General features: G+C 41.9%; 2 protein-coding genes across 3 annotated transcripts in view; one reads left to right on the top strand and one right to left on the bottom strand.

Moving 5' to 3' along the window:
• The first annotated feature begins 3,482 nt into the window (after nt 1-3,482).
• CSRP3 (cysteine and glycine rich protein 3) overlaps nt 3,483-22,772 on the top strand; it is a 20,348-nt gene continuing 1,058 nt past the window's right edge. Inside the window, exons 1-6 of one of the 2 annotated variants that reach the window (XM_014951615.1) lie at nt 3,483-3,631; nt 10,437-10,568; nt 15,173-15,341; nt 16,714-16,849; nt 17,473-17,566; nt 18,880-19,575. In XM_014951615.1, coding sequence (XP_014807101.1) covers nt 10,457-10,568; nt 15,173-15,341; nt 16,714-16,849; nt 17,473-17,566; nt 18,880-18,959 — 591 coding nt within the window. In that variant the 5' untranslated portion in view covers nt 3,483-3,631; nt 10,437-10,456 and the 3' untranslated portion in view covers nt 18,960-19,575. Of the gene's footprint in view, nt 3,632-10,436; nt 10,569-15,172; nt 15,342-16,713; nt 16,850-17,472; nt 17,567-18,879; nt 19,576-22,772 lie in introns of those variants that run through there. The other variant, XM_014951616.1, reaches the window with a different exon arrangement.
• ZDHHC13 (zinc finger, DHHC-type containing 13) overlaps nt 20,110-22,772 on the bottom strand; it is an 18,489-nt gene continuing 15,826 nt past the window's right edge. Inside the window, exons 16-17 of the mRNA XM_014951614.1 lie at nt 21,428-21,525; nt 20,110-20,708 (exon numbers count right to left, since the gene is read on the bottom strand). Coding sequence (XP_014807100.1) covers nt 20,573-20,708; nt 21,428-21,525 — 234 coding nt within the window. The 3' untranslated portion in view covers nt 20,110-20,572. The remainder of the gene's footprint in view (nt 20,709-21,427; nt 21,526-22,772) is intronic.

The raw sequence follows: 22,772 nt of genomic DNA, 5'->3' as shown, positions 1-22,772 counted from the left end.
CACCTGTGCAAATTAGGACAGGAGAAATGCCAGCACAGCCCAAGAGTCATGCTCGGACTGGGTAAAAAAAACCACCAGGTAAAACAGTTAACACAGTAAAACTAAGTGCGTTGCAAAATCGTAATACAAAATACACCTGACAGAATGGGATCACTATTGAAATACTCCTACATGAGGGAGAGAGAAGAATAAAAGCCGTAAAATGGAGGTATTCTCCACAGCAGTGAGTTGGGTTGGTTTTTTCTTCTCCAAAGTGGCAATTGATTGACCTTCCTTACACCTGCTATCAATTTAATTCTAGACATATAAAGGCAAGGACTTACAGAAACTTGCATTATTCAAAGGAAACAAACTACAAATCTTTCATTTTTGGACACTGCGATTGAGAGAGCAAGAAAGCGCAGTCACTAAGCTTGGAGAAATGGCCTTCTCACAACCTGCTCTGTGCCAAAAGTCCAACACATGCTCAGACTTGCTGCCTGCTGTCCCTGGACTCCTGTCAAAAGGTGGCCGCTCGCTTTTTCACACAGGCTTTAGAAGAGCGAGCTCTTTACTTTGTTCTCCTTCATTTTGCAGGCTCAAAACCTACTGCTTTTACGCTCCAAGTACCCTGTTCCCCAGAAGATTTGCTTTTGGCTCTGACGGGCTGAGCTGCCGGCTCTTCCCCCCGACCTTCCCCACCTGAACATGACCCGAGTACCTGATGTTCTCCCTTGCCAAGCTCCAGGAAAGTCCCCCTGATCCTCAGGCTCGATTCGCTTTTGATACGCTGCGTTCCCCTTATCCGAGCAGTGGTGGTTTAATCCCTGCCTTTGATTTACAAAAAATACTACATTCACACTCCACCAGGAATGAAATCCAGGCTAATTCTATGCACTCCAATTGCACAGAACCACAGAATCACATGGGGTTGGAAGGGACCTCTGGAGATCATCTAGTCCAACCCCCTGCCAAAGCAGGGCCACCCACAGCAGGTCCCACAGGAACATGTCAAGGTGGGTTTGAATGTCTCCAGAGAAGGAGACCCCAACACGTCCCTGGGCAGCCTCTTCAGGGCTCTGCCACTCTCACAGTAAAGAAGTGCCTACTCATGTTTAGGTGGAACTTCCTATATTCAAGTTTGTGCCCATTTCCTCTTGTCCTCGCCCTGGGCACCACTGAAAAAAGACCAGCCCCATCCTCTTGACACCCACCCTTGAAGTATTTATAAGCATTGATCAGATCCCCCCTCAGCCTTCTCTTCTCTAGATTAAAAAGACCCAAGTCCCTCAGCCTCTCCTCGTAAGGGAGATGCTCCAGGCCCCTCATCATCTTTGTAGCCCTCTGCTGTGCCCTCTCCAGCAGTTCCCTGTCCTTCTGGAACTGGGGAGCCCAGAACTGGACCCAGTGCTCCAGATGGGGCCTCCCCAGGGGAGAGCAGTGAGGCAGGATGACCTCTCTCAACCTGCTGGCCACACTCTTCCTGGTGCACCCCAGGATGCCATTGGCCTTCTTGGCCACAAGGGCACAAGTCTCTTCTTCCAATCTCAGGTCCTGATAGCCACAATTTTAGCCACAGGGATTATATGAAATGCCAACTAACCCAATATGGGTCCAACTGTTCCATTGAGCTGTAAAGAGCCTCTCAATAAGACTGTTACCCAGTATCTGGGGAAGCACAGAAGGACAGGAATGAAACAACACTCAATACCAGGAAAATAAAGGTTGTTCCCTGCCTTTTGCCCTTAAATAATCTGACAAACTCAAAGGGAAAATACTTTTTGCCATCTGGGGGCAAAAATCTTTCTCCACAGATTTCCCTGCTGTTGGTTATGGTACAAATCCATCCAAATTAATGATCTAAGACTCATAGAGTGGTTTGGGTTGGAAGGGACCTTAAAGATCATCGAGTTCCAACCCCCTGCCATAGGCAGGGACACCTCCCACCAGACCAGGTTGCTCAAAGCCTCATCCAGCCTGGCCTTGAACCCCTCCAGCAATGGGGCAGCCACAGCTTCTCTGGGCAACCTGTTCCAGTGTCTCACCTCAGAGTGAAAAGTTTCTTTCTGGTATCTAATCTAAATCTCCCCTCTTCCAGTTTGAAGCTATTACCCCTCATCCTATCACTACATCATGCCCTTGTAAAAAGTCCCTCCCCATCTCTCCTGTAGACCCCCTTCAGACACTGGAAGGCCGTTATAAGGTCTCCCTGGAGCCTTCTCTTCTCCAGGCTGAACAACCCCAACTCTCTCAGCCTGTCCTCATAGAAGGTGGCGATGCGAGTGAGGATCAGTGAAGATTCAGTTCCATCAAAGGTCCTATCTTACCAATCACCCAGGGTGCAAACACAGTGGTTACAACCTTCTCATTGCTTTCCCTGCATTCCAACAGTGAGCTCAGTCCTGCCTCAACCTCTCCTCACTGCCATCTTACAAGAAATGTTCATACCACGTACACTCTACTGTCAACTCTGCATCCAGCCTTATTTGACATTGGCAGAAGAGTTCCATAACTATCCAAGGAGAGTGACCAAGAAGAGATGGAGTCCAGCTCTCCTGCTCAGGGAAAAATAGTCCTCCAACTTTACATCAAGGCTCTGTCTCTGCATTATAAAATCTGTGTTGGTCTCAACAGTTAATGGATCTATAGGCTCCTAGGAATTTTCAAAGTAGCCTCAGCAAACAGACCCCGAAAATCCTGTAGTCTGACATGGATTTGATATCTAATTTCTGTATGCTCCCAGAAAAGTCCCAGAGTTGAGACTCTCGGCTGCGGACTCCTGGTGTTGAACCCCAAGACTGTATGGGCTTGGCCCTTTCACACACAGCAAAGTCCAGGACACTAAGCAAAGCTTCTGCATTCAGACATCCCCTTAGAAAATGAGAATCAGCTTCTAAATCTTTAAAGCACTTAAAATAAAACCTTGTAAAAAGTGAACTTTAAGTGTTTCGTATTTTAGTCTCCGCTTCTTTAACACGTCTGCAGCATCACCCATATCCAAAGGGCACAGCGAGGCATGGCAAATATCACTGCAATAATTACATATGCTAAACATTATGCATATTAACTAGCCATCTTAATGCCCAAAGCCAGCGAAAATGTAAAGTTCAGAGTGAAAAGCCTAATTCTCTGTACCCTAGAAGACAAACCAGTTGTGTCTATCAGATCACGAACTGCTGAATGAAATTCTATTTGGTTTGACACTTTTGAGTTCCAGAAGTTCCTACAAAGAGGTGTTTGAGGGTTTTATTTAATAAATATTTTGGCAAATTATTTTATGAGTAAATCCTCATTTCGGAAACCATTACTTTATGATTCACATTTAAGCAATGTGGAAGCCACTATACAACCTTAATCTTTATTTCTGACCCATTAGGCTGGGGTTCGGAATGCCCTCTGGGTGTAACCCGAGGGGCTGCATTGTTGTCCACCTACTCACAAGTGGACATAAGGGGACAAAATGCCAGGCTTTTGTCAGAGGCTATTTTCAGCGCGATGATAGCAATGGCATTGCTCAGATCTCTCACTCCCCTCCCCTCCCAGCTTTTATAGGGCCGACAGCAGCGGCCACTGCACTTAAAGAGTGCCACAAACCCCCACGTTCAAACCCTCCGAGCCCTAAGAAAATAGGGAGAAGCATCGAGTGACTCCGGTAAGTAGAATATATCGGGTTTTGCCAAGACTGTCTGATATAAGGGTATTATTATTTTTTTTTTTCCAAACAGGTAGTAGGGAACAGCTTATTGCCTGACAAAGAAAAAGGAGTAGGTATAGTACAGAAACGCGAATCCCACCGAGCTGATGGCAGTATTTTAGGTTTGGAGCAGACAACTGATAAGAGAGATTCCTCTGGGCTTCTCAGCTTGTGTAGTAGCTGCTGGTGTTACAGGAACGGGCTGCAGAAATCCTCGTTAATGAGACACACATTTTGAGTACATGCAAGACTGGGGGTAACAGAAGTTCCAGAAGCTTTAAAAAAATGTTACTAGAAAGCTACAGAACTGGGTTTTCCGCAAACAGTTTGTCTTTGCACATACTCTTTTTAAAGCATAGAAATTTACCCGCTATCATAATTTCTCAGATAAAAGTATTCTAGAAGTAAAAAAACAAACAAGCAAACCAAAAAAAAAAAAACCCACCCACAAAACCTCAAAAATATTTGATGTCAGTGACCAATTGGTTTTATATCAAATGAGAAGAAAACTTCTATGCAGACTTGGCAGAAAATGGCTAGATAAGAATGCAGGCTGAAAAAATTCATACGTAGCATTAAAAGACAGCACGATTGGCCAAGCCTTCAGAAAAGCTCCAAAAAAAGCTTTTATTTACTTAGAAAAGTTTTCTACCTAAAGATAAATTTTTTTTTTCAAAGAATCAATCCTTGCACGCGGATAAAATAATTCTGTGCCTGATCTCAGTCATCACATTTCCCAATCGGTTACAGTTTGGCTTGGCACTTAAGAGCCTTTAGCGTGCGGATAAGGATTTAGAGAAGGATCTCGTGGGAGGAAAAGGGAAAGCTGATAGCCCAGGATTAGCTCTGGAAAAAGGGACGGGTCATTTGTGCAGCAGGATGCAGCGTGAATCAAACTGAACTCTGTGCATGTATGTGCAGGGCTGGGTTGTTGTTGTTGTTTTTTAAGTCTTTTATTCTAGTCCCAGGGTATCTTATTTTTTGGAGTCGCAATTTTCAATTTCTGCAAAAGTGTGGATCAAGGAAGTTTAAAAAAAAAAAATGCAGCATTACTACGCTTGAAAATAATAGATAATTGGGAAGGACACAGAGAAAGCAAAGGGCTGTGGCACAAGAGTCTGGGGTTTTCTATCAGCTTTGCACATCATGTTCTTCATATCAAGTCACTTAAAATCTTTTGTTTCAAAAGGGCTCGTGTAACTTAGAGTGACCAGTGTCAATGAAAAATCAGTATTTACTTTCCCGTGTCAGTGTGGAAATTCCCATCCCTCAATCTCCACGTGTTGGTTTACTGCAGAAATAAAAGAAAAGTGCTGGGCATCATGAGATCATGGTGGAGGCTAAATGTGTGACAATAACTAATAAACTTAACATTTACCTGTGTCCATAGTCCATCGAATGCATCGGAATGTAAGAAATACGACTATAAGTACGTAACAATATATATCTTTCATTAGCTGATCTCACCCTTCAAACACAAACGTTTTCTCTGTTGTGAATCTGTTCTGCTGAGGGATGGCGCTTCCTGCAGTGGGGTTGGATTTGGACAAAACCACCTTCAGGCTTTCTGAGATGGCGTGGCAGGAGCTGCGCTTTTCACTGCGGAGACATCAAGATAAACCATAAGGTAGTGAGTGTTAGTTGTGGAGAAAGAGAGAAACCACAGCAGCACTTCACGGCTGCTCTTAGAAAGGAAGCGATACACCGTTATCCCCAGGGCGCTGGCCAGACGGGCAACGCTAAGGACGGTGGCATGAGTCACTGGTGGTCACAGGACAGGTCACCAAGGGAGCTGTGATTAGATACCGGAATGAGGTCGCGGCTGCATCGGCATTTCCCACAGCCTTCAGCTGGGAAAAGAATTTTGCATGAAGCCTTGATGCTTCCATTTCAGTCTAGGCAGTGATTTAATTTTATGCTGTTTATTTATGAGGGTAGGAATCAGTCGTCTTATACTTTTAACTAAGTCTAGACTGAACAGCTACTGGTGGGACTAAAACATCCTACCTGTCCGTCCTGGTTCAGCGTTCCCGGCAGTGCTCACCAAGACTGACATTTCCCATTCTCTTTATCCCCCTCAAAGCCATCCCGTGGCACACGTGGCACCCTCAGACAACCCTCCCAGCCACACCACACGTGGCTTCAGGGTCCGTCCGTCCAGCGTTGAGTTGGGCTCTAGACTATCAAATGCATCAGCATGTCAAAGGGAAAAAACTTGTATTTATAGCCAGGAAACACCAGAATTACTTTCAGCATCTTTTCCACCTGCCCCGTGCTGCCTTTTACTCCTCTACACAACTTCACAGGGCCAGAACTGCATCCACTTCCCATTTAGATCAACGGGTCTAAATATAGTTGTGGATTATACTCTTATCAATAGCCCTCTGACCAGAGTGAGACACTCTGTGACATCCAGATTTGTACCGTATGACTAATAGCTCAACAGAAGACGGCTCATTTTTTTTTTCATGCTTGTGCAGAGCAGAGAAACACTTCAAAGGCTTCCTTGCTGGGAGGCAAGCCTATGGAGCAGAGTTACACACTCTAAGTAATGAGAAGCATGTATCCTTGGCGGCACATCTATGTGCTGGTATGAATTCAACTCCCTAAAGTAGCTTCGTTTTGAAAAGGAACGATACGAGCTGCTGGAGACTATTCGAGCAAGACCAAGAACACTCTGCCAGCTTAACAGTACCCTGAGTGCCCGCCAACATGCCACCATATTCATACTCAGAAATTTCTCCGTCACCTGTTTAATACATTTAGAGTGGGCCCACTCTACTGCCCATGAGATCACCAAAATATAACAAGCACCACGTGGTCAGTGGTCACTGCACGTTAACCAGATTTAGACAACAAAGCTCAGGGAATTGCAAGGGGATTTAGAGGGCCATGAAGATGCTCAGAGGGATGGAGCACCTCTGCTGTGAAGACAGGCTGAGAGAGCTGGGGTTGTTCAGCCTGGAGAAGAGAAGGCTCCAGGGAGACCTTAGAGCAGCCTTCCAATATCTGAAGGGAGCTACAGGAGAGCTGGGGAGGGACTCTTTGTGACAGTGGAGTAACAGGACAAGGAGTAATGGTTTTAAATTGGAAGAGGGGAGATTTAGATTAGATACCAGAAATAAATTCTTTGCTGTGAGGGTGGTGAGACACTGGAAGAGGTTGCCCAGAGAAGCTGTGGCTGCCCCATCCCTGGAGGGGTTCAAGGCCAGGCTGGATGGGGCTTTGAGCAACCTGGTCTGGTGGGAGGTGTCCCTGCCCATGGCAGGGGGGTTGGAACTTGATCTTTAAGGTCCCTTCCAACTCTAACCATTCTATGATTCTAAATTCTGACACCCAATGAAATTAAGTGAAATTAAGTCTTTGGGTATGATTTTTTTCTATGACAAATAGGAGACTGGGCTCCATTGGCACATTGTAAGGATGGAGATTTATCCATTGTTATAATTTAGGCGAGTAGAAAAGTAGGAATGCCATACAGCCAGTGGGATTTACTTGCTCAGGGAACCACTGCTGCACAGGCTCCATCCCCAGGGGTGGCCGCTGCCGTTCAGAGAAGGGAACAAAGCAAGGACCCCAAGAGCATGGACTTGCCCTGGTGCCTCACCCACCTGCCAGGCCAGCCAGCGCAGACACCACGGCTTACACTGCCATTCCCACACCCGTTTTTACCATGACTTCTTTCTCCTACAGCTTCCCATCAGGTGATACCAAAAAAACATGGAAAATGTGTGTGCATGCCCAGTCATGTTACTATACTTAGCATCAGGAGCAATGGTTCTTTTAAGAGCTCTAACCACAGCCCGTAACAGCATAATGTTCACTATCAACCTTTATCAGACTTTTTCAGAGATTATTTTTTGCTTTCAGCACATGAGGTAGTTAGAGCTACTTTCCAACAAGTATCCCGTTGTTGCAGCCTGAAATGCCTGGTGTGCCTTTGAGGGGGAACCAAAGCAGCAGAAGCAGCTTTAGAGAGATTGGAGGTGCAAACTGGTCTCCTCCAGTCCTGCTCCAGCTGGGAAGGGATCTGACTGGAAACTTGACTTGAAAGGGAAGATAGTGAACACAAAAAAATCTCATTTTAATTTTCAAGAAAGTGTCACAAAACTGATTTTTATCTCCCATCGCTCTTCCTTCTGTTGTTTGAAGCATTAATTAAAATATTTTTATAAGAGAAAAAAAGTGGCACCGATACAAAAGTACTTTAAGAATAGGAGAAAATACAGAATGGTGGAATGAGATGAGATTTTACCTACATGAAAGATTTCTCTTTGTCCTTTTATCTCCCATTTAAAGGAAATGGGGAAAAAAAAATAAACAGTGCTATCCAGTAAAGTCCTCACTGAGTAAGAAGGGACCAAATTCACAGTCTGCTCCTTGCGTGCAGTTATTTTTGTTTCTTGTGTCAGCTACTTCAGATTTGTGCTTCTTACTTGTTACATTACAGATGAAGAGAGCTAGAGGGAAGCTGAGTTTTCTTCTCCATCTTGCATCATTACTGTTTTCTGACTGTCAGAGCAGGTCATCAGCTGGTGAATGGCCTCCCCAGTGAATTGATAGGGTCTGAAGGAGATTAAGGATGCTGTGTCTGTATGACAGCAGGGGACGAGGCTGGTTGAGCTGGGGAGGTTGTTCAGCTGAGTGTAAATCAGCCTCCAGAAGAGGAGGAGAGATGGGATCTTGCATGACAGGTATGCTGTCTACTGCAGGTAACAGTCACAACAGTGAATATGTAATTAAACAGGGTTAAGGATATATTAATAAGCACAGTACTGAAGCGGAGATGTTTTGATACGCCGGTATCTGCACTGTCATCAAACAACAGCTGCTAAAACGTGCTACATCTTCAGTGCTATTGCTCCAGCGTGTGCATGCACTCCTGTGCTAGCTTTCTTTTGCTGCCACCCCATGTCTTTTATACCACCCCAGGGTGTTCAGAGTTAGTAGCCAGAAAGAATTCCCTGCAGCTTCAGGCTAAGCTTGCGGTGCTGGCACATAGAAATTGTTCGTTGCATTCCAAAAGTCAGAAGATACAGTACAGAAGTCACTAAACGGTGAAAAACACAGGACATTAGTGTCCGATCTACAAACATAATAAAATATTAGTCTAAAATACCAGCAATTTAAAATACCAGCTATGCTACATCACTGCTGTGATGAACTCCCCTCTCTCACTTGACTTCAGAAGAACATTCTCAGGTAGCAGGGCTGATTCAGCCTTCAAAATCCTTTTCTTAGTTACAAGTGTCTCATGGTGAATTTAATCAAATACAAATAGCACAAGCAGGCTTCGAAAGAACTATAATAAGAAGGTGACTGGTTTTCCAAGAAGGAGAAGGAAGGTCTGCGCCAGGAGCTCGGAACAACCCGATAATACGACGGGCAGATGACAAGATGACGTCCCAGTCTTTCCAGAAACGATGACTCAAACAAGAAAACAAAAGGGCAAACCATAGGTTGGAGTTGTTTCAGATGTGTGACAGCACAATCAGAAGGAGGGCACTTACTGAGCTGGTCAAAGCTGGGCTCCTGGCTCCGACACTGCCCTCCGGCACGACCTTGGGCAAGTCACTTCAACAGTAACTAGAATAATAACAACTACTATTTTTTTTTTCTTTAAAAAACAAGTTTTTAGATTTTTAAAACAACTCACAAAGAAAAACACATCTTAAGCCCCTGTCTTAAGAACCTATCTGTTAATTAAAGTAGATCTAGCAGCTGCTTCGTGAGGAATTCAGAAAAGGAACAGAAAACTTATTTCTATTACAGCATTCTGTGAAAAAAAATCATACATTTGTTAAACTTCGAGGTGGAACTACACAAGTGTGAATTGGATCGAATTATTTCATACTGACACAGAAAATTGCCTTGATACATCTTACCAAGGAAGCTCACGTGGCACTGGATGAATGAGTACTTGCTTTGGAGAGGTATAAATAGAACTATATGCTGTCTCTTAACAAAGAGTTTAGGCAGAATACTGTTCTGTAGAAAATTTAATGCCAAATATTGTCCACACTCCAGCTTAAACTCCAGTAAAGCTTCAAAGTGCTTATTAGCCTCCATTAAAATTTACCTTGCAAAACCAGACCAACATACATAAGGCAAAAACCGAGGGGAAAAGGCTACGCTGGGATACAGGGGAGGGAATGATTGGAAAAAAAACGACTATTTGCTGGAAAAGAAAGCCTAGATCCACTTCTCCAGAAGAGGTCTGAGTGATGCTGGCACCTTCTTACTGAAACGCTTTACAATCGTTGCACGTATTTACCATCACAACATACTGAGCTAAGAAGCATCCTTAGTTAAAAAAGAGGGTGGCAGAGGATTTAGACTCTGGATTTAGACAGGTCCCTGTCCCCCAAAGCATGGAGTTAGCACCTTCGCCCATGGACAGGACACATTCCTTCTGCTGCCCAGGTATGTAGTTGGCTACCAACCTGCCTCAAAACCCCGTTACACCAGCCACAGCTCCCACCAGCAAGGAAGGTCTTCCCAGGTCTCCCCTCCTCAGTAGGGCTGTAGAAGTTGGGTAGAATCCAGCTGCCATCTCATCTCCCTGCTACCAGATAATCTACAAGTACCACGGTGTAATTCACACCAGCAGATATTGGCTGGGGGCCACCCTGCAATAGCAGTTGACTGGAGATGGGGGAGAAAAAAAATAAAAATAAAAATAAAAATAAAAAAAATCAAACCGTTCTGTTTAAAACCATTCACTCTTGCTGTTGCATTTATTTATGTAATTTGCTTTTTCTAGGCCACCCTTCAGAAATAAGGATGCCGAACTGGGGAGGTGGAGCCAAATGTGGTGCTTGTGAAAAGACCGTGTACCACGCTGAGGAAATCCAGTGCAATGGAAGGAGTTTTCACAAGACGTGCTTCCTCTGCAGTAAGCTGGGCTATGCTATTTTAACTACATGATATTCCTGTAACTCTGTATAAATCTCCCATTAAAGCCAGCAAATCGACTTTTGCATTACTTTGCATGCACTACAGAAGCTCCATAGTTTCCCCAGTTTAACATGCTTGCTCACAGGACACTGACAGCAGGCTTCTAAATAGCAACAGGACAGTAGAAGCAACCAGAATCAAACTGAATCTCACAGGGGGAAAGTTTTGTAAAGCTTATGCATCTCCCTCCTGGGCAAGTTCAAAGCAGAGGGCAGTCCTGTGTTCATCACCCTACATACAGCAAAGCACAGCAAGGCCAATTCTGCTCTGGCACCCTCTAGACACCTCCAGATGAAACCCGTTTCCCAGCCTTTTAGAAACTGAGAGATGGAAAACGATCGAATCCATTTTCAGGAGCATCAAAGAGTTTTTTGAAATGCCAGCTTGCCACTCCATCACGGTTCTTAATTATCAAGCCGAGTTTTCTAGCCCTTTACCCCAAGGAACCCGATTATCAGGCTCCTGGTTTCCCTTTTCCCAAACAGGCATTGGATGATTATAGTTAGGGACACGAGAGTCCTGCAGAATCGCAGTATCTAGGTCCATCTCTAAGAAACCTTACCCTCTGTCCCATAACATACCATATTACAGGTTTCTTTCAAGATAAAAAAATCCAGAAGAACTAAACAAACAGCACTCAGAAATGGGTCTTATTAGGATATTATGGGAGATTAGTACTGTTATGATGAATCCTAACATTAATTCAGGAAAGCTGAAAGACATTACCCTGGTGTCATCAAAGTCTCCCACCGACACCTACAAGTGCCTCAGTCTCCTCCTTCTCCACACTTCATAGAGCCTCATTTCACTTACTCTTTTCCTCCACACACCTCTGTAATATTTGGCAGATAACTTTGGGGAATTTCGCTTTCTCTGCGGGTGAGGCAGCACTTGAAATATCAGAGAGAAGGTATCAATTCAGCTTTGTCTGCCCTTTGTGGAGCGAGCAAATGATTTGGTAAGGACTAATAGTTTATTTTGCAAACAAGGCTTGAGATTTAGTACCTTTGCATGAAGGTGAATCCCAGCATGACAGCCCAGAAGCCATTGAATCCAATTTGTCACCCTCCTTTCCTGGATGGATAGAGAATTCTCGTTTGGAGGCAGGAGACTGATGTTACATGCTCACATGACACAGTACAGCACTGTGCAGCATCAGTCCACAGGACACGCTTGAGTCGTCTTTGCTTTTCCCCAAGTGCCTGGCAAGTGATGCCTAAAAGACGGAGTAAGAAAGAATTCCCTCAAAAGTTTGCAGTTAATTGACAACTTTCAGCCAATTCTTACAGAATGGTAAAAATCTCAGTTTTGAGAAAACTAGACACGTATCGCTTCCGAGTGCTGCCTATAAGAATTAATACTAGACAGAGAAACTGTAGGGAGAAGGACATGAATGTAGTAATTATGAGAAGAGGTTTAATTTACACTTGTTCTTTATCAAATGCTAGAAAACGATACAGCAGAAGACACCAAATGTGTAGACTCTCCAGTGTCTAATAAAAATAAACTGTCCTAATTGAGCATAGTTAATAATATTTCTCTCCCACTAATACTGGAACAACTTTAAGCTAGTATTAGCTAGTATTAAGATAGTATTAGTCCTAGTATGACTGATAGATTTTTCTTAGTGATTCATGATAACCAACACACACCCATTGGCTTGGCCAACTGTTTCTTTGGTTTGTTGTGGTTTGGGGTTGGGTTTTGTTTCGGTTGGTTGGTTGGTGGGTTTTATTTTGCTTTATTTGCCCTTTGTAATTGTAAGTCTGAACTCAATTATTAATAGGTCAGGTACTAAAAACAGTAGAAATATGTTTAAGGTCAAAACCTAAAGATGCATCTAAGCCCAGCTGGCATATGAGAGGTATGTTAATTGGCTTTACTTTTCCCATGATTCACACACACTAATCAGCAGCTCGGGATGACTCAGTATCATGTATCATGTTCATCGGCTTTTCAATGAACCAATTATAGGATTTCATTTCTCAAGAGAAGAAAATCAACCCTCCCCGAGCTAATCTCAGGTATGCAAACAGTTAACTGTTTTAGCTGAGCTCTTATAAATTGTTATATTAAATATATTTAAGATGTATTTTATATTTTACATTATATTTGACCAGACACACAAAACACACCAGTATTTTTTGACCAAAAAGTTCAATTTGGGCAAGATTATAAGCAATTCAAACCAACCTGTTAACACAGTAAGAATCAGGCAAGCTGAACTATAAAATCACCCTCTCTCCACTCCGTAGTTTTTTGCTACAAACATTAGGAGAGAGAAACTTCTTTCCAACAACCCCTCTTTCCCCTGCAGGTTGCCGTTTACCTACCATGTTTTCTCTGTCAGCTTTCTCCTAAACGGCAGCTGTGACGGACATTTGGCAGGATCTCACACCATCAACCTGAAACCTCTTCGTGCCGGCTCGTGAACAGTATCTGCTGGCAGATGACAGGTCTCAAAGTTATTTCAACAATAGCCCTTCAAGGGCTTTTGCTCCATCTGTCGTGGTGAATTGATACTCTATCCCTAAGGTGCCAGAAATAGAAGCGCTTTATCTACTGCTAGAGTTTCCATCATCCCATAACTCCCTTAGCAAACATAATTATCACCTCAAAGCAGAAGAGACTGTAGCACGACCAAATCAGGTTCGTGCATTTACAGAAGCCCCTGATTTTATTTCCATTAACTATAAAGGTCTTTGCAAATTATCTTCCCCTCTACGCAGAACAGTGACAGAATTAAAGCTGCAGAGGTTCCAGCATCAGCTTAAATTCTCTGATGTGGGCGAATTTTAGGTTCACAGCAGGACAGTTAAAACAAACATGGGGGAAAAGGGGATTGATCAAACACCCAGCTAGCTCTCCTAAAGCTTGAACTTTCAGCCACTTTCAATACTGTGTATTTCACAGGTTTCTGATGCTTACATGAGCTAAGCAACTTTATTTTCCAAGCTATCAACAGCCCATGCACGACTGGGATGCCCTCCGCGGGGCAAGCGCTTGTTCAAGGGAAGTTGAAGAAAACAGTTGCTATTTTTTCTTTTTTTTTTCCCCTCCATCAACCGCTGTTGACACAGTGTACAATTTGTAAGAAGTGTTGAAACTTTAACTTTTAAGCATACTACAAAACCTCTGATTTTTTTCTATAAGCACTCCAAACCGAAAGCTTCATCCCCTCTCAGTGAGGTGGGGGGCTGTACCACACCAAGTTCTCCAAGCTTAGAATCACAGAATGGTTTGGGTTGGAAGGGACCTTAAAGATCATCAAGTTTTAACCCCCCTGCCCTGGGCAGGGACACCTCCCACCAGACCAGGTTGCTCCAAGCCCCATCCAGCCTGGCCTTGAACCCCTCCAGGGATGGGGCAGCCACAGCCTCTCTGGGCAACCTCTTCCAGTGTCTCACCACCCGCACAGTAAAGAATTTATTCCTAAAATCTAATCTAGGTCTCCCCTTTTCCAGTTTAAAACCATTACCCCTTGTCCTTTCGCTACACTCCCTCATAAAAAGTCCTTCCCCATCTTTCCTTTAGGGCCCCTTTAGGCACTGGAAGGGGCTATAAGGTTTCCCAGTACCTGAAGGAGACCTATAGGAGAGATGGGGAGGGACTCTTTATCAGGGAGTGGAGCGATAGGACAAGGGGTAATGGGTAAACAGCACCAAAATGAGGACTGTAGCTACTATTATTTTTTTCCCCATTCACTATTGTCCAGTTTCCATGCATAAGCAGCAAGGGGATCCACTGGACAGGTCTCTGAGCTCTGACCAGATTTCAGATGAGCAGAGAACTAAACAAAGAGTGATCTGGCTTCCACGGCCCCTTGATGAGAATCATGACACATGAGACCAGCCCCAGCGACGTGGATACTGGCTTACTGAGATCCCCAAATAAGCTGCCATTAGCACTCACCAGCTTTGGGTCCTTCCAAGTTGAGGCCAGGGTTGAAGTAGTGCCGTAGAGGATATAACTGGTGTTGCATTTGCCATTTGACCGTTGCTTTGCCATGCACTAGATGAATAAAAACCATGTCCTGCTTGACTCTGTCTGGACACGGTACCTCTGTTATATCCTAAAAGAAACACATCACATTAAAATAGCATGGGCTGAGATGAGAAAGCCACCACAACCCCAGACTGACTATCTTGAAAGGTGCAGATGCACAGAAGAACCAACACTGCTGCAACCTTTTTTTTTTTCCTTCCTTTTTTTTTTTTTTAAGGTTTGGGAGTGTAGGACGACGATTTCAAATCCATCTTAAGCTTCACAGATCTAGACAAATTGCCTCGACAAGCCTGTGGTCTTCCTCGTGTTAGAGTATTACTTCAGAGTGACAGAAGCAAAGCACGTTGCGTGCACACACAGCCACTTTAGCAACAACCCAGCGAAGTCTGATAATGACTACAGGCTAACACCCTCCTTTTCCTGTATTTTTCAAGAAAAACAAATCCCCCACACATACTAATTGTAATTATTCTGAGCCACATAAATTCAAATTTGAAACGCAAATGATTATACGTGCCTTTCTCTCCTCATCTTCAGTGGCTTGCAGGAAAGGTCTGGACAGTACCACCGTGGCAGCTCACGAATCTGAAATCTACTGCAAAACTTGTTACGGGAGAAAATACGGCCCCAAAGGTGTTGGCTTTGGACAAGGGGCAGGATGTCTCAGCACCGACACCGGTGACCACCTGGGCTTGAATCTGCAACAGTGAGTTAAATCGCGCTGACAACACCTTTTTTTTATGGTACTACCTGTCACTTAGTGGGGTATTTTAGATATTTATTCTGTTTCCATAACAACATCCAGCCTAAGCAGCATAGCAGACTTTCCTACAACCTTTCCTTCAGTGGACACAGCAATTTACCAGTTTTTAATGACATTCAGTCTCTTTAAGCATTCTTTAGAAATTATCTCCTCCTTCAATGGGCAATTCTTCTGCAGAAACAGCATTTATATGCCACCACAGCCATAAATATTCACTGCAATTGTAATTTGCCATTAGTAGCACAGTGGTAAAGTCACATTCACCACAGAACATGAGAACATTTTTTTTTCCCTGTCAGAGGCTAAAATACAGTTAGGTTTTACTGTTAAGAGAAATAATCACACTACCACATACTGTTAACTCCTCTCAATGGGGGAAAATAACATTTCTAAATCCTCCCTGTGGCTCGAATAACACTTACAAACACACCGAGAATATGTTTGAACAAAGGAATTCTAATGGGATACCATCTTCCAAAAGCCTCAGCTGCACATAATTATCTCTGACAGCACATTTTTGTAGTATTTTTCTGCAATTCTCAAAGCTGCACATTTCCAAATCAATGATGCTTTCTTCTGGTATTACTATAAGGAAACCAATTAACCAATATGCTGTGCAGGAAATAAAAGCTTAAATAATGTATTTAACTGTAGCTCCTTGTAAGATATGAATCCATTACCGGCAGAGTTCTGCATCAGAAACCACCATGTCCTGGAGATTTAATGACCTGTTGCAGCCCAACAATCCCATAATTCAAAAGTCATTCTGTGAAAAGCTTTAAGCTAGCAAAAAAGACACAAAGCACAAAGTCCAGGAATAGAAAGCAAAGCTACTTTTCTGATGTGCTTTTGACCCGAGGCCACCTAAGAACACCAGTTCCCTGTCCAAAAGCTACAGTCCCTAACGAAACCACTGCATGCAGAACCTGACCTTTATTTTCCAGCCGCTGAATACCAGTGGATAGCCAGTTACAAAGAACAGAGAGGTCTTTTGCTTGCATTTTCCCCCCTCTCGCTTCTCAATAAAACAAAATTCTTTTTTACTTTCACTTTTCATTAGTCTTACCTGCATGGGGCTGCTGTCAGCTCCATGTACTTGGCCCAAAACAGGTAACATCAGTCGTTACAGCATCAGCTGTTCAATCACACAGCGCAGAACTCAATAGAATACTGCCATTTCCCCTTCATTTGCATATCTAAGACCAGTAATGATTTTTTTTTTCCACCCCTTACCAAAAAATCGTGAAATTGTATTTCTAGAATGAAGGCAATCTTTTAAGCAGTAATTTTTAAACACTGAAACCTTTTGTTTTAGGGGCTCACCGAAGTCTGCTCGCCCTTCTACACCAAATAATCCTTCAAAGTTTGCCAAAATGATGGTAGATGTGGATAAATGTCCCCGTTGTGGCAAATCAGTGTATGCTGCGGAGAAGATCATGGGAGGAGGAAAAGTAAGTAGTTACGACAGCACTAGGAACCGAACACGCTCTTATAACGGTGACAAACGACAGCGAATAAGGTCCTTGATCTTTCACATTTTTACTCATAGTCTCGCTGAAGGGAACATGAGGATGAATTAGCAAACTGCTAGAGAGACTGGTGTACTTTTTGGGTATAAAACCATGTGCTTTTCATAAGCTGCCTTCAACTTTTTGCATCCTGTTGATCTCCAGGGATATTTATAATTTAAACATTTATTTGTAGTGGCAATTGCAGATATACTAAGAGATCCTGGGACTAGAGAAACAGAAGTCTCACAGGCTAGCTAGCTCTCTGCTCTAGGAACTCTCACTAGAATGTTATTTCTGCACATCAAAGTGGCCAAGACAAGAGTGGTATCTATAGCTCTGAGCTTTTTAGTGGACCTTCACTAATAACAGAGTCACTAGGTAAGATATTGATATGGGATAATAAAGTAATTGAAAAAAAAAGACTTACCTAGAATGACTGAAAATAGAAGCCATAAGACCAATTTTAACCTTTTTATACCATAAAAAGCAATAGTTCTGTGGTTCTTCTATCTGCTGTCTGTGCACTTTGTGTAATATACCATGAATTGCCTTAATTCCCTCAGCCTTGGCATAAGACGTGCTTCCGCTGCGCTATTTGTGGAAAGAGTTTAGAATCCACGAATGTTACAGACAAAGATGGAGAGCTCTACTGTAAAGGTAAGAACTGCAATGAGCTGCACTGGGTCACTAAATTAATTTAAAGTCACCCTTTTTAGACCTCACATTGCCATCATGATTTACCTTGTTGCATGCTTAACAACTTCAGGACATTTCATTTTATCTTTTTTAACAACTTTCTGAAAGCAAAGCACAAAGCTATGGTAACACTGCAGTTGCATCTTCTACTATGAACGTTTAAATTTTAAAGTTGTAATTTTTCTACAAATATGGCATCCTCTCAGCTCTGTCCCTGGGCAAACACTGGCCATATCATCTGGGCAGCCTCTTGTGGCTGTGTAATCTCTTTCACTCACAGAAACCAAACCAATCCCCAAGCCACAAAGACACAGATCTTCAACAGTCACCTGTAAGGTCATGGTCCTAACTGGACTTCTTCCCAGTAAGAGTTAAAAGATACTTCCACCATATTGGTAGTACAGATAACACATTCATTCTAAATCACATGTCCAGATGTTCTCAGATCAAGAAAATTCAAAGACTTCACTTGACTCTTAGAAATAGCTTAAAGAGGCAAACATGTAAAGTTTTTATATCCTGGGCCAAACTTTACGGAGAATCCTAAAGAATAATACTTAAGTTCTGTGACTTTGGGTGCAGTCTGACAACTAAAAGCGATGGCAATAGCATATTTGGAGAAATATGCTGAGCATTTACTACTTCCTTAGCAGAGCTGCGATAACTAACTATGCCCATACTGACCAATACAGACTTAGAATGGGATGGTTTAAACTTCCATCAATAGTTTCTGGACTATGCTCTGGTTCTTTTAACCTCCTTTGAAAATTTTGGACTTATTACTCAGTCTGTATTACCCATACAGACCGAGTTTTACTACTATTTTTGGACAGGAAAGTAGCTTTAATGAAAATATTACTTAGATCTTAAATACATGCAGTTCCTTTTTTTTTTTTTTTTTTTGAGAAGATCGGATGTGACTTGTTTAATACATGATTCCAGTTTCACTATTAGAGCCTGTAGACACTTCTGGGAAAGACACCATTTCAGATTTCCTTCCTTTTATTAACTTAAATTTGGAAGTGATACTAAAAGGAAAAAGTCATTTACCTTTATATGAAAACATTCATTGCCCAGAGAAGCTGTGGCTGCCCCATCCCTGGAGGGGTTCAAGGCCAGGCTGGATGGGGCTTGGAGCAACCTGGTCCGGTGGGAGGTGTCCCTGCCCAGGGCAGGGGGGTTGGAACTCGATGACCTTTAAGGTCCCTTCCAACTCTAACCATTCTGTGATTCTATGATTCAGAATTCCATTTACCTCCCTCCTTCTTTTTCAGTTTGTTATGCAAAGAACTTTGGTCCCAAAGGAATTGGGTTTGGTGGCCTCACTCAAGCGGAAAAGAAAGAGTGCGAATGAGAAGAAATGAATGCAACCAACTCAAACTGCTGTTGATGCCACCAAGTGATAGTTGTCAAGTAAAACATTAAGCATCACATATTGCTAAGAACCTAGGGCATTCGTTTAAGATTTTCCACTTGCAGGAAAAGCTTGTGAGCTTGTATCTTAAGAAATTCTTAGAATAGCTTAAAAAGTTACAGTCATAAAACAAGATTCATGTTTGTTTTACAGTAAATAAAGACAAAAAAAACCCCTCATTGAACATTATTCATGGAACTAGTATTTACAACACTTGAGTCTGGAATTCTAAAGACTCAGCATAGTGTCCCATTAAGACAGAGATACCTTCTGGAGCACACGGGTCAGAGTGTTCCAACTTAGGCCATGTTTTCCTTCCTTCAGAACGCAATCCCGTCTGTCTGTCTACCGATTTCCTAATGGAGCATTGAATGTTTTGACCTTTGTGTTCTGGCAAAGTAGACGTCACTCACTTTGAAACAATTAAAAAGTATTTGAAATTCTTTCTTTCAAAGGAGATATTTCTGAAAAAAAAATTTTTTCGTAGAATAGTGTTGTAAGTTTTGTTATTGTATGTTTTCAAGCTACAATAAAGTACTGATATCGCTTCACATTATTTTTACCTGAATTTCCTTGTGTTTTTATGTTCTACAACGTCGCAGATAAATACATTTCACCAAAATGAATGAAATCACTTATTTCTTAACTACAAAAGATGCATTTCATTACACTACTTTTACGGTGTCAGTTCTAGATGGTATTTCATCTTCTGATCTTGATTTGTTCCCCTACTGTTTTTCATTATTACCTACTTGGACTTACATTCAAAACCACACTGCCCAGCTGGCCGCCCCAGACTGACGCTCCAGCCTTTTCTTGGGAACATGGCTGACACCTGGCTATTAAAGATCTATGCATGCAGCTGGGAATAATTCCCTCTTTTTATATACATTTCTATTTTCCATCATCAACTCACCTATTCTCATACACCAACAGGGCATTCATACGTGCAAACCACAAAGCAGAGTCAGGCTTTTTCTTCAGGTTTTGTGCCTACCTGTTCTTAAATACCTCACTGGTCACTTACATCCCTTGATCCCTTGGATAGATCCCTTGAATCTATTTCAGGTTGTAAAAATACACTTAGAAGCAGGAAAACTCTATTTTATTTACATGTAAACCCTCCAGATACAAAGGCTTAATAGGGATTTTCACAACATGAGCAATAAAAGTATAGGGTAATAGTAATATTAAATTTTTAAATATGAACATTCCCCTTAATTTTCAAATGTATTTTTCTTCTATTGTCCTCAAAATAAAGCAAAGGCTACCAACATGGTTTTGAAATTCTGCCCTAAAAAAAACTTACCTTCAAAAATATATTGTTAGTGTCATCTCATCACGTAAAATTTCAAATAGTTTCAGCTCAAACTATATATACAGACACATAGTGATTGTTCCGTATACAAACCTGCTGGAGCTTATGCAAGGTCGGTTAAATATTTGAAACAATAATAAAAATAAAAGCAACTTCAGAAGAATTTGTAAAAATTAACAAAATATCCATTTTTATTTAGCTTTCAGCTCAACGGTTTTAGAAATTAAGCAAAACTTTATACAGAATGAACATTTTTCTCCTTTGCCAGATGAAAAAGGTTGTATTGCTTGGTCCAGTCAACTACATTGGGTTTGAACATACCAAAGCAGCTGCACTGGAAAAAGTCTGCAATATTCTGGAAGCATCCAAGACTGAAAATGAGAGAAATATCAATTAATAAACCTAGCAAAAGATGACTGAAGACATCAGAAAATACACATTCACTATGAGACAGCATTTAAGATACAAAACTCCCAGTTGAGGGAGAAGACAGATAAGGACAGTTCTTTATTGAGCATTATTCCTTTGTTGTATTTTTACAACCTGTATTGTATTTAAGAGTGAGAGCAGATTAGGTTCAACTCCAGTATTTCAAAGCTAGCACTTAGCAAATCTCATCTGCTAACACAAAGGAGGAAATATGGACTTCTAGTGTAACAGGGACACTTTGGCACTAATTTCTCTATTCAGCTAAATACTGCAAGAGAAGGCAGAAAGGGGCCAGTTAGTAACTTAATTCTCTTTCTCAACCTACAGAACAGGCACAGAGATTGATGAACAAATTAAAAGAAAACACCCCCTCACCCCCTAAATAGCGTCTACTGGTTAGAGCTATGGACTCATTTTTGCCACATCTCTTTCCTACATACACATCCATGCAGCAAGAACCCCAGTAGCTATTATGCTGGCTGCTTATTTCCTAGGGTGAAGGAAGTTCTCAGCAAGGAAAATGAGGCCCATTTCCTCCTCTTAGCACAACTCATCACAGGCACGTCCATAGACTACCAGGCATTTTTGCATTTAGGAAGTAGTGAAGCAAATCTGTACTGAAAATATAAATGCTTAATACACGTTATTCTTTAATACTCACTTGTATGGAGTCCTCCTGAGAGAAACAGGATGCTTAGAAGATTTTCTCTGTATCAGGAGGTTCATTCTCTCATATGAGGTCAACCCCAAGAATGCAATCTACAAAAAGGAAAATTGAAGAAATGGGTAAAACATGAACATCGCAAATTAAAATTCTGGTCATATGAAAAGATCCTATTGAGAAGGGACAGAGGGGAAAAGGTTGGCCATATCTAACAAATAAGTAACTACTGCTGTCATTAATGCCTGAAAAGTGTGTTTATAAACATCACTTGGACTAAAACAGAACCCAGCAAGCTGTAACATCAACCCTTCCACTGAGGAGGCAAGCTTAATTAGGATGATTGTAATGACTGTGCTTTTATAGGTGTCTGTAGAAGTGTAATATCTACAGCAAATTTTGTCTGAGGATAAATTGGTAGAAAAAGATCTCCCCAAAAAGACAAAGTAGCCTCCAAAAATGATGAAGTAGATGTCAGAGACTCAACAATAACGTTTTCATTTTCTTGATTCCCTGTCTTCTTTCACTGAGTTTCACAATGAGATTTATGGGGTTTTTTCCTGTATTTTTGCTTACTTATTCCTTTTTACCATTTTCTTTTTCTTTTAATCAACAGAAATCTTATAAGCCCTTATAAATGGCTGCAAGGTTGCTTCACTGAATGATATGCTGAATATCATAAAGCAGTACACTTACAAATGAAACACAGTAGCTAAGTACTGAGTTTCCCAGGATGATATCTCAATTTCTTGGACGCCACAGAAAACTAGCAGCACAGATTTAAAATGGTGCTTTTTCTTTTTTTCTTTAAAACAAGATGTAAAAAAAAAAAACATCTTTAGCTCAGTATGCTTAACCCATATTAAATTGACACGTATTTCCTAAAAGCTGCTAAACAAGCTGTTTCCTAGATGTTTTAAGACAGCGCTTCTCAATTTTGTTTGCATAGCCAAGCTCTCTCCGCGAAAAACATAAACAAGAAATTTGACAGTCCTTATGAGGATAAAATCCAGATCATATATTTTCCTTGTAGCAATGGGATTCAATACAGGCTAATGATGAACTGCTGAGCTCTGCCATGGAATTTTCAATTCAGGACTAATTGGGCTTTTGTGCCATTTTTGAGACAGTAATACCAGTTCTATTAGTCAAGTAAGTTTCTTCACATACATCTTTTTATAGGTTTGGAATTTTTGATGAGCAGTAAACCCAGAACTCAGTTATAGAATGATCTGCAGACCGTCATCCTACTTTTAACACAGGAATGCTGAGGGCACAAGTAACCACGAAACTTAAAGAAAAACACCTAGATGTGACATTAATTAGTCGAGGAAAGCAGGGACAA

Source organism: Calidris pugnax, unplaced genomic scaffold (assembly GCF_001431845.1).
Source record: "Calidris pugnax isolate Ruff unplaced genomic scaffold, ASM143184v1 scaffold183, whole genome shotgun sequence".
Lineage (NCBI taxonomy): Eukaryota > Metazoa > Chordata > Aves > Charadriiformes > Scolopacidae > Calidris > Calidris pugnax.
Note: the sequence above shows the minus strand (reverse complement) of the source record. Positions and strands in the feature narration are given on the sequence as shown.